Raw genomic sequence first — 11,479 nt, 5'->3', positions numbered from 1 at the left:
AAGCATGGATTCGGGCTTGGGCTCGAGTTCGTTTAACCTCGACTTAATTCGAGTTTTTAACGAGCCGATCTCGAGTAGCGCACAAGTAGCTCGGCTAGTAACAATAGTAAGTTCAATTTGTTAACTTATGCAAATTGTGGTTCTTAAGTGAACAAACATGAACATTTGAAAAAAAAAATTGAACTCAATATCAATACAGTTGATCTCCTTGTTTCAAATCTACATAACCAGCAATATCTTTGTAATTTACTTATAATAATTACAAATCTTCATCTTCATTATCCGAATCACTCGAACTGCTACTGATAAAATTCGGGGGCAAAACCGGAAACTTCACCGACGGGCGTGTTGGCGACGTGGGCATAGGCGGCACCACCGCGACCGCCTCCTCTCCACCGCCGCTTCTCATCTTCTGCAGCTTTACAGCAATATCAACACAAGCCTTATCAACCATTTCAAGAAATGCTTTAACTATCACAAACAACTGAAACTGTTTTTTCCCTTTATCTTTTGAACCACCAACATGATAATATTCATTTGTTCTCTTAACAATCTCAATAACCCGCTCTTGTTCTCGTCTCAAATCGTGAATTTCGCGTTCTGCCCTCTCAACAAACTTCTCCATTTCCCTCAAAAACCCCCGCCAGCCACCACCACCGTCACATTCTTCCAGTGTTTTCATGATTTCATCCAAACGGTCACTTAACTTCTCACACGATGTCATAAGGGCATTATAGTCGATTCCCGCCGCTTTCTTGACATGAGAATACTCAGAACTTATGCCCCCTACGATAGGCAACCCGAGCATTATGTAATCTTTGCTTCGAGAAGCGTCACTCATTAAGTTAACCGTGCTGTTTCTTAAACTATGGTTTCGGTTAATCATGCATCTTTTACCCTCTAACCGAACAACTTCTTCAACAACAAAATGTAGCAAAGATGTCTTCCCATCACTACTTTTAACATCAGATAACTTCAAAAGCGAGTTCAAGTTAAAAGCTTGAGCGTTTCCTCTCGATGTTCCCGCATTCATTCGGTTTCCGGCTTTAAGAATCGCTTCTAGAAGCTTAACGAAAAGCCCGCGAGTTCTTAGCTCTTTGCAGGCCATTTCAAGTGTTTGCAACATGCTTTTAATTTGGGTCACTTCTGAGGTGTAGTTTGCCTTAAAGAACATAGCATTGAACCTAGTAAAAGCCGAAGGAACGGCTCGTAGAATATGGTAAAGAAACGATTCTGCATCGGCTAGCCTCGTGGTGTCTTGATCATAGTTGAGAATGAGTTGCTCTTCTTCTTTTGTTGGGGTGATTTTAGTGAGCTTTTCGAGGTTGTCGATGTCTAATCCTTTGCCTTCAAGAAGGCAGTCGATGATTTCTTGTCGGGAAACGACTAACGAACGGAGAATAATTGCTATGCTCTGTGATTTGTGCGTGTCGAGGATGAATCGTTGAGATGGTGGACCGGATTTCAGTTTGGTGTTTGGAGTTGTTGGTGAGTTGTTACCGCGAGGTGATTTTTTGTTTGCGGCTACGGTCCCGAAAAGTGCTTCCATGAGATCACCATTGAACCTGAATCATAAGACCATCCATAATAAAGAAACCCAAAAACACTTAAAAACATGCCTAGTCAATTACCACATATAAACAACGCTCATCCTTTAAAAACACGAAAATACTCACCCAAAAACTTTGCCACATCATCACCAGCATTTTTTTAACCACTCGTCTCTCTATACATTTTATAGCAAAAAAGTATGTGGGCCCACCACTATCCTTATTTCTTGTTCTTGGCCAAGAACTGCCCTAAGAAACGGGTGCAAAAAAACCGGATGATGTGGCGTTTTTTCGAGTTCTTTAAAACGCGCAAAAACCATCCATTGTGGATGCTCTAATGCACCCATATACGAGCCTGTTAAAAGTTTGAAAATTTACCTGAAAGAACCGTTATGCAACTGGTCCCACGCGGTGGGATGCCCCACATTAGCATTGACTTTATCCCAATGCAGCGGCTTGAGTTTGACTTTATCAGATGGTGGTGGTGGTTTTGATGATGAAGTCGAGCTACATGTTTTTGGCAGTAACAGTGGCGGTGGCGGTGGCGGCACATGACTCTTCTTTTCCACCACTACTGGCGTTGGCGGTGAAGGTGGTGTTGGTGGCGGAGACCGAGATGACGAACTTTTAATCAGGATTTCTTGATTCACAACAGGAGCATTATGTTGACTTTTAATTTCTTCTCCTGCAGGCCAAACATGAGACCCTGAAGATTTTCCTTTAAGTAAAGGAACTTGTTGAATTTGAGCATCAAATCTCTTTGACTTTCTCCCACCAAAGTCAACTACTCTTGTCATCCTCTTTTCTTCTTCTTTAACATTAATAACTTCTTTCTTAAAAACTGTTCTTTTATTCCCATGATCATCATCATCATCATAATCAAGATTCTTCCAGTAAAGCACATCTAGTCCTTCTTCATCAACAATCACCCCTTTGATCCCTTCAAACCTTGTAAGCTGGTTACTCATCATCACAACCGAGTCGTTGTTATTTCGGTTTTCGTTTCCACCATGCAAATTCGGTTTTTCCTTTTCTTTTTCTTTTCGGTAGTGTTTATACTTAACAAGAAGCAAACATAATAATCCTGATAAAACCAAAGTACTTGCTGCGGTTGCTGCAACCGCTTTAGCAACGGTTTTATTAGACGAGTTTGACGAGGTGCTGGTGGTGGTAGTGATGGGTGTAGGAGGTGTAATGGTATCTGTAAATGGCGGTGATGGTGGAAGTGGAGGAGGAGGAAGGTGGAATGGATAAAACACTTGTATGTTTTGAGGGGCAAGTTGGGAAGATGAATGGAGTATAAAATAATAAGAGAATAATAAGAGAAACAGCAATGTCTGGAATTGGATTGTGACAGCCATTGAAATGCAGAGTATGAATTTTGCTTGATTTCAGGAGGATTGATTATTTGTGTTCTGTCTGTCTAGGCTTAAAAGTATTTTTGGATTTGGTATATTGCTACTTAGAGTTTAGATGCCACTATCAAAAAAAAGAAGTTGGGCTATTACAATTCCATTTTCTTACATGGATTGGTGGGGTGGTGCCTTCACTATTTGTGTAAAACGACTAAAATACCCTCGTGTCATTTATTAACTTTATGTTTGTCTGGATCGCAAGAAAGCGTGTGACTTAGGTTACTTAAACTGGAAGTCTAAAAAATGACTAAAATACCCTTGTATGACGAGGTTGGCCGCCCGTTACAAGGGCACTTGAGTAATTTTGGCTAAGGTAATTGTCATGCAATTTATGGATAGAGGAGTTTGAACTGGTATAGCTACAAAACAACTAATAGGACAATTAGGCATAATCTTATAATTAATTAATATAATGTTGTTGGTAACGATAAATATGAAAAAATTGTCGCTTTCAGATTATCTGTACGGTTATATAAAGTCAGAAGGGGGAAGAAATAGTCAAAACTGACAATACACCTCATCTTCTCTAATTAAAACCATTACAATAAAATAAACTTTTAAAAACATTATTTGTTTATTCAAATGATTCGAACATGTAATTATAATTAGTAATTACTACGAAACATTGTTATATTTAATGAGTGTTAAAGAGATGGGCCAACAGACTGCTTACGTTGTATTAAGATAAAAAGAGAGCGAGAAAAACGTACGCAAAGTGGTTCACCTAAAATACATTTGATGACCCAAGTTGACCAACTACACCACCAACACAAAGTTGTTGACTCCTCAACGCAAGCGGCACATAGTCACACGGGCCCTTTAGATTTGAAATTTTAAGTTCCACTATATTATATTTTGTTTCAATTTGTCTAAGGTTCATATTGGGGCAACATACAAACGCATTTGACTAAACGTGTTTCGTAAGAGTCAACGGGATGGATTCACGAATTTATTCATTTAATTTTGCTTTTTTTTTGGAAGACATGTTTTATATTGCAACTTAGGTTTACCATTTAAAACAAGATTTGTAAGTAAAAAAAGAAGTAGGAATCAAGTTTATATTTTAAAGACAGTTCAATGTTATAGAACTCGCTACACGCTAGTCGGTTAATAAAATAGGGACCAATGATTAATCAGGATTAAAAAAGATTAATCGGATTGAAATTTATATGTAATTTCAAATACACACACACACATATATATATTATATCTATACTATATAATAAATAAAGGTTTTTCAATGTCATATGGCATCACACCAGATAACTTCTTATAAAATTTTTCCACCTCTTTCTCTCTTATTAAATGCATTTCTTTTTCTTATTAAAAGTTTTATAGTTAACTTTTTTTTCTTTTTAATCAATTATTTTCTCATTTTAATAATTACCTTTTGATTTAAAAAATTTATTACAAACATAAATATATTATTTAGTTTTATATAAATAATGTTGTATTAGTTATTAATATTAAGTTTTTATAATAAATGATTTTTTACGTTGATTTAGATAAAATAATTATTTTCAAAGAAAAAAATTTTCACTTTATGTTTGTTTTGTAATGAAGATTAATAAAAGCTAAAATCAGTCACTATAGATAGTTGATTTGTTTTTGAGACAACCTTTTTTAGCGCATGGTAATTATGTGTTTCATTATCTAAATTTGAAATAAAAAATAAAACGAAACTACTAATTTTGATATGCTTAGAGATTTACGAATTTCAACAATTTTTTATTTCTATATTGTGTAATCTGTAACTTATTCTACCATATATTATATCTTTTGAACATATTTTTTGTTTATCGCGTTGTGTTATTATTTAAATAATTTTATTTATTCTAACTCGTGTTCTACAGGAGTCTTAATGCCATATGTCATTACACATAATTGATCCTTACAAAATTTTCCCATTTATCTCTCATATTAAATATATTTCTTTTTCTTATTAATAGTTTATATTTTATTCTTTCTTTAATCTATTATTTTCTTTTTTAAATAATTATTTACTGGTTTAAAAAAATCAAGACCAACATAAATATATTATTTAGTTTTATATAAATATATTGTATTAGTTATTAATGTTAAGTTTTTACAAGTAACGAATTTTCACATTGATTTAGATAATATAATTAATTTCAAAGAAAATTTTTTTTCACTTTATGTTTGTTTTGCAAGAAGATTAATAAAAGTTAAGGCCAATTACTTAGATGATTTGTTGTTTTTGAGACAACCTGTTTTAACACAAAGTCAGATATGTGTTCCGTTATCTAGAGTTGAAAAAAACAAAATGAAACTACTAATTTTAATATGGAGGATAAGTAACAAATATTTTTTACAAAAAAAAATAATTAAAGATTTACGAATTTTCAACAACTTTTTATTTCCATGTCATGTAATGTGTAATTTATTTTACTATATACTATATATTTATATCTTTTAAACATATTTTTTGTATTTCACATCGTGTTATTAACTTATTATTTTAATAAATTTATTTATTCTAACTCGTGTTCAACATGGGTCTTAATGCTATATGTTATTACACATGATCGATCCTTATAAAATTTTCCCAGCTCTCTCTCATATTAAATATGTATTTCTTTTTCTTATTAATAGTCTAACATTTATTTTTTTTCTTAATCTTTTATTAATTTTCTTTTTTAAAATTATTTCATGGTTTAAAAACTTTAATATCAACATAAATATATTATTTAGTTTTACATAAATATATTGTATTAGTTATTAATATTAAGCTTTTATAAGTAATCGATTTTCACATTGATTTAAATATAATAATTAATTTCATAGAAAGAAATGTTTACTTTATGTTTGTATTGTAATGAAGATTAATAAAAGTTAAGATCAACTGCTTTAGATGGTTTGTTTGTTTTTGAGAAACTTGTTTTAACACACGATCAGCTATGTGTTTCATATTTAGAGTTGGAACCAAAAACAAAATGAAACTACTAATTTTAACACGAAGGATAAAGTTACAAATTAAATTGCAAATATTGTATACAAAAAAATATTTAGAGATTTACGAATTTTCAACATTTTATTTCCATATTGTGTAATTTATTCAACCATATATTATATTTTTATATGTTAAACATATTTTTATATTTCACATTGTGTTATTATTTAAATAAATTTATTTATTTAACCCGTGTTCTACATGGGTACCTAACCTAGTGTTGTATATAAAGGGATTTTATCAAAGCTTGTAAATTTGAGATTACAAACTTCTTATTGTTTGGATAGTATATTTATTTTTTTTATCTTTAATTTTGTTCATTTATTTCAAATAACATATCTTATTTTTTATAATTTAACAAATCTCGTGTAATACACGGGTTCAAAAGCTATAAATTAATAAACAAAAATAATGATGATGATGTGTTCTAATCATATTCAATCTTAACTTTAATGTTCCTCCTATTTTTGATCTTCATTCCCCTTAATCCATGCTATATATAGGTCATGTGTTTAATTGATATGACCCATTAGTTGTAACCCATATGAAAAAAAAATGTTTAATGTGATTTAAATAATAATAGCTTTTACTAATCAATTGCATCTAATTTTACTATTAGATATAGAACATTTGACCAAAATTTCTAAAAAAGAACATATAAACCATTGAATATCTATAATAAGTTTAAAAACAAACAGTGAATTATTAAATTAGTTTAATAGTGATTTATGAACCTTGTCGTATAATAATTAGTGAGCTATGTTTATTAGGGGTGTTCTTTGGGTTCATTTTTCGGGTTTCGGGTTTTTCGGGTCGGGTTCTTCGGGTTTCAAAGTCTTAAATCTTGACCCGAAACCCAACCCAAATCTCTTACGAGTTTTTCGGGTTCGGGTAATTCAGGTTTGGGTTTTTTCGGGTCGGGTTAATCGGGTTTCGAGTATCCTAAAAAACAAACAAACAAAAGAAAAAAAACACAAAAAAAATAAAAATAAAAAAATTAAGAACGACAATGCTAAAATTAAAACAACATATTCTTCTTTGCTTATAACAAAATAATCAAATAACAAACCAACATAGCTTGATAAAACAATTCAAAAGAAGAGTAAAACTAACTCGAGCCTTAATCATATTCAATCGGGCGTGATTTGGTTGTTCGATTTCGGTTGCTATTAGTAATAAACGGAAAACATAAATTAATAATAAACAATCGATCCATAATAGTTAGAATGACAACAATCAATTAGAGCTAGATTATGATAACTTTAGTGGCTAATACTTAGCTTATTATACATAAAAATATATTTATTTTAAAACTAGAAGTTTATTTGGGTTTTTCGGGTTGACCCGAAACTTATAAATCAACCCCGAAAACCAACCCATATTACTTCGGTTCGGGTTCGGGTTAGTCTTTTCTCGGGTTCGAGTTCTTCGGGTCGGGTTAGTTCGGGTTCGAGTACGGATTTTTTCGGGTCTGGTTTTGAGTTTCGGGTAAAAGTGACAGCCCTAATGTTTATAATAGATATATAGTTATGTGTGTACTACAAACGTTGAATAAATATACAATATTTATAATCTTACAATTTGTAAAACACTATTTAACTTACATTTGTATTGATCATATAAAACATCTTTAATATGTTTAGGTACCAATAATTGATTTTATGTCTTTAAACATTATTTCAATCTTAAGAAAATGTAAATTTTAAATATGTAGCATTTTAAGTGTGTGCGATTATATTAAAATTAATCTATAAATTCAAAAAAAGCCCTAAATTATGTATGATTAAATACCTAAATTTCGTTCATTTAACAAATCACCTGTAATACACGGGTTCAAAAGCTAGACACACACACACAAAGTTTTTATATAAATATCAAATTTTGATCAACGTTGATTAAACGGCGATTAATTGGCCACTAGTCGGTGGGGTACTGACTAGCAATTAATTAGTGTCTAGATGTGAGTTTTACAACCATAATTAAACCAAAATTAAACGTAAGTGTTTTATACTTATTTGCATTTTTTTTGTTAATGGTTATAAGTTTATAATTATAGGTATTAATAATATGCAAATAAAATAATGATGGTAAACAAGTTTTGTTTGTGCTAACCAGCTTGCTTATTTGAGCATGTGTTTGATTAAGCCTGAGAGCACTACACCACTACCCCTTTACCATAACTAAAAGGGGAAATAATGGACTTTTATTAAAAGCAAAACGCGTCAATGGATATAATCTTGCCTATGATGCTTCCCTGGCTACAATTTTCGATATATTATCTATTATCTAATTTATATAATTGTGAAGTTTGGTGCCGCAAAGTCCCTATTGGGTCACTTTGCGACATCCTAGTGGTAGTATTTTTTTTTGTTTTTTTAAAGTTTCGGCCCGTAATATACGTAATGAAAATCTGCCGATTATGAATTTTGTTTTTGTTTTAGTTATGGTACCGTGTCTAACGTCACGGAAACCGACCGAATTCGCGTAAACTCACCGCGTTTTGCTTTAGTTCCAGTACCGTAATGAAAACCAGCCGAATACTGATTTTTGTTTTTTTGTTCCGGTACCGTAACGAACATGATGAAAACTAATTGATTTCGCGTAGACTCAACCGCCTCAATGCCTGGGATCGATAATGGTCAGGTTTTACCAACGACTGAGTTTTACCAACCGACGCCATGCCATTGGTCCACCCCAATTTTTATACATATTTTTTTGTTTCATTTTTGCCTTAGTTTCGATACGATAATGCACGTAACCGAAACCGACCGAATTCACGTTGACTTACTGTATTAACGTTTGGGTTTTACTACCGTCTGGGTTTTACGGACTTGCCCGCCGCAACGCGCCGGGAAAATACTAGTTTTAAGTAAATAAAAAATATGTTGCTTTATTAACTTTTATGTGATATTAGCTTCTTTTAGAGCTAACTGCTAAGTCTACACAAATGTTATTAGTGGTCGTAGGTGTTCAACCAATCAAAATCAAACTTGTTCTAAGCTATTATGCATCCATAGTGGTTTAAAAAAAAAACACCACAACCTTGTCACAACAAAACACCCTAACAAAAATTAGACATCCGGATTCACCCATCAAAATTAACTAAAATAATATTTCGCTTAACTAAAGAAATGGGGTGATGTATGGTTGTGATTGGTTAAAAAAATACATAAAAAAAAAGTTTGTGTAACACCATGTTTTAACCAACGCCCAAAACGCCCCATGTCATAGTGGTGTGGGGAAAATTATTAAACTAGTTAGTACAGGGAACTCAAGATCCAAGTATGCTCTTATAAATTACAATGGGAAAAATTATTAAATCAGTTAAGTTGACGTACTTTTTTTTAACAAAATAGTCATTTAACCAAAAAAGCCCCTGGTTGCCAGCCGCTAAGCTCTATAAAGCAGCAACTAAGCCTTCTTGCCGCCGACTAAACACCAAAAGAGCCTCTGGCCGCCGGCTAAGCCTTCTAGCTATCGGCTGAACACTAAAAAAACTCCTAACCACTGGTTAAACACTTGAAAAGACAAGACGACTAGCTAGGAAAACACTATAAAAGTTTTTTTTTAAAAAAAGCCCGTAGATTCCAGCTCAACCTCAAATTTTGATGCTTATTTTGAAACATTTCTTGGTCAATTAGACTATTTTTGGAAGGCGAGAAACGAGAAGATCTTTGAAGGTAAACAGGTGAAGATGAAAGATTTGATTAGAGTAATTAAATCGCTCGGATTTTTCTTTGGTATAAATATAGATTAAAAAATAGGAATATAGATTGGTCAAGGTGGTGCAATTTTTCCTTCATGTAGCTCTTTTCTTTGTTTAGTTGGTGGCGTCTCTTCGTTTGCTCCGGTGCTGTTTATAAAACTCACAGTTTGGAAAAAAAATTATTTTTGGTAAATTTCAGTTATAATGTACATTTAATTTAATTATCCTTTTTCCGTTTGATCCAAATATATGCAATTTATCTGGATTATGGATCCAATGACTTAATCGGCTGCTGTCCCGTTACAGCCATTAAGGGCCCATTTAAAATGCTGGGTCTATTTTATTAGCATAAACTCATTGCTTATTATTTTGTTTTTACTCTTTTAAGTACTAGACTATTAGTGTATTAACTGTCCCGTATTATAGATTTATAGAATATTATGGTTTTCCCTAGGTCGAGAGGGCATGCTTTTATGCGCTTTCTTACTGTTTGCCAAGTAGTCCCTAAATATTGGAAATTGACTAGCCTTACTCCTTTCAGGGCTTCATTCCTCTTGACTCATCACGCACTTGCCTTATTCAGCATTTTAATCTATGATCGTGTTCCTTCCGATATATTATATATATATATATATATATATATATATATATATATATATATATATAATCATTATGCACAATAATGACGGTTTTAATTCTAAGGAACGGTTCCGAGTCAATATGTTTATGACACAAAGTGCATTCATGAATGTTATATAGCCCCACTAAACTACTACGGCCTGTGTTATGGCTGTTCGTAAAACAATCATTAACCTAAAGGCCGGCCACCATGGGCGGATCCACCATGTAATTGGGTGGCTCTCAAGAACCACCCGAATTTCGATATAATAGTGCATTGGTATATAAAAAATAATAGAGTGAACCATCTTATAAGTTACAAATTAAAAAGAAACCATCCTAATTTGAATATAAGCTGCTAGTCCAGTGGATAACCTTTAGCTTGGTTAATTGAAGTTCACAACTTCATATATGTTTTACACTATTTTTTTTATTTTTTTCTCTCCAGCTTTTTAGGGTCATAAACCAAAATTTTTAAACCAAGATACAATTACAAACGTCATTCTCTGCCTCTCTCCCCTCTTCATCATGATTTGCAGGCGCCACACCTCCTTTCTCTGGTAGTTCGAGCATCCGGTCGAACGATCGTATTTATATTATGTAACAATTTCAAAAGATGAAGACTCGTAGAGAACCACTATAAGTATGTTTTTTTAATTCATCAAAATTATTGTATTGATATTATGTGTTTTTTAATTTCGAATGATGGTGTATTTTTATTATTTTATTGTATTTTTATTATGTAATGAATCGACCCGAACCATCGAACCAACCCGAAATATTTATATCCGATTCCATAAAAGTTAAGTATCTAAAACTAGTGCACCACCTGAAAAAAATTCCTGGATCCGCCACTGCCGGCCACCTCGAGGCACTTGGGAGACACCTATGCCTACGACATACCAAATTTTCTAAATATTGGGTCTACTTAATCACGCTTAACCACATGAGTTCCTGGATACTCCTGCATATTTTTGAAATGTGTCTTTTAAAAAGTGTATGATCCTTGGGTCCACTGACTGAGAGTTGGGAGTCCTCCCGTGATGTGTTTATAACAAGATGAAACCGGTAATTCATATCGGGATGGTTGCCCTTGACAACCATCTAGGGTGCCATACAGGGCCTCAATAGGCGATCCTATGAACCATTCCTAGTTCCTACCTCCCTTTGATGATTCCAGATCAAAAGGCAATCTGAATGACCAATATATCGCCATGTT

The 11,479-nt window shown here is 32.9% G+C and overlaps 1 protein-coding gene across 1 annotated transcript; it reads right to left on the bottom strand.

The window, feature by feature from the left end:
* Positions 1–259: 259 nt before the first annotated feature.
* On the bottom strand, positions 260–2,987 carry LOC143600885 (formin-like protein 8). The gene is made up of 2 exons (XM_077078437.1): positions 1,929–2,987; positions 260–1,565 (listed from the first exon to the last, which is right to left on the bottom strand). The coding sequence occupies exons 1-2, from the start codon at positions 2,909–2,911 to the stop codon at positions 260–262; spliced, it is 2,289 nt and encodes a 762-aa protein (XP_076934552.1). The 5' UTR covers positions 2,912–2,987.
* Positions 2,988–11,479: the final 8,492 nt, after the last annotated feature.

This window comes from Bidens hawaiensis, unplaced genomic scaffold (assembly GCF_021521415.1).
Source record: "Bidens hawaiensis isolate Kalapana, Puna unplaced genomic scaffold, B.hawaiensis_p1.1 tig00055027_1, whole genome shotgun sequence".
NCBI lineage: Eukaryota > Viridiplantae > Streptophyta > Magnoliopsida > Asterales > Asteraceae > Bidens > Bidens hawaiensis.
This window is presented reverse-complemented; position numbering and strand designations above follow the sequence as displayed.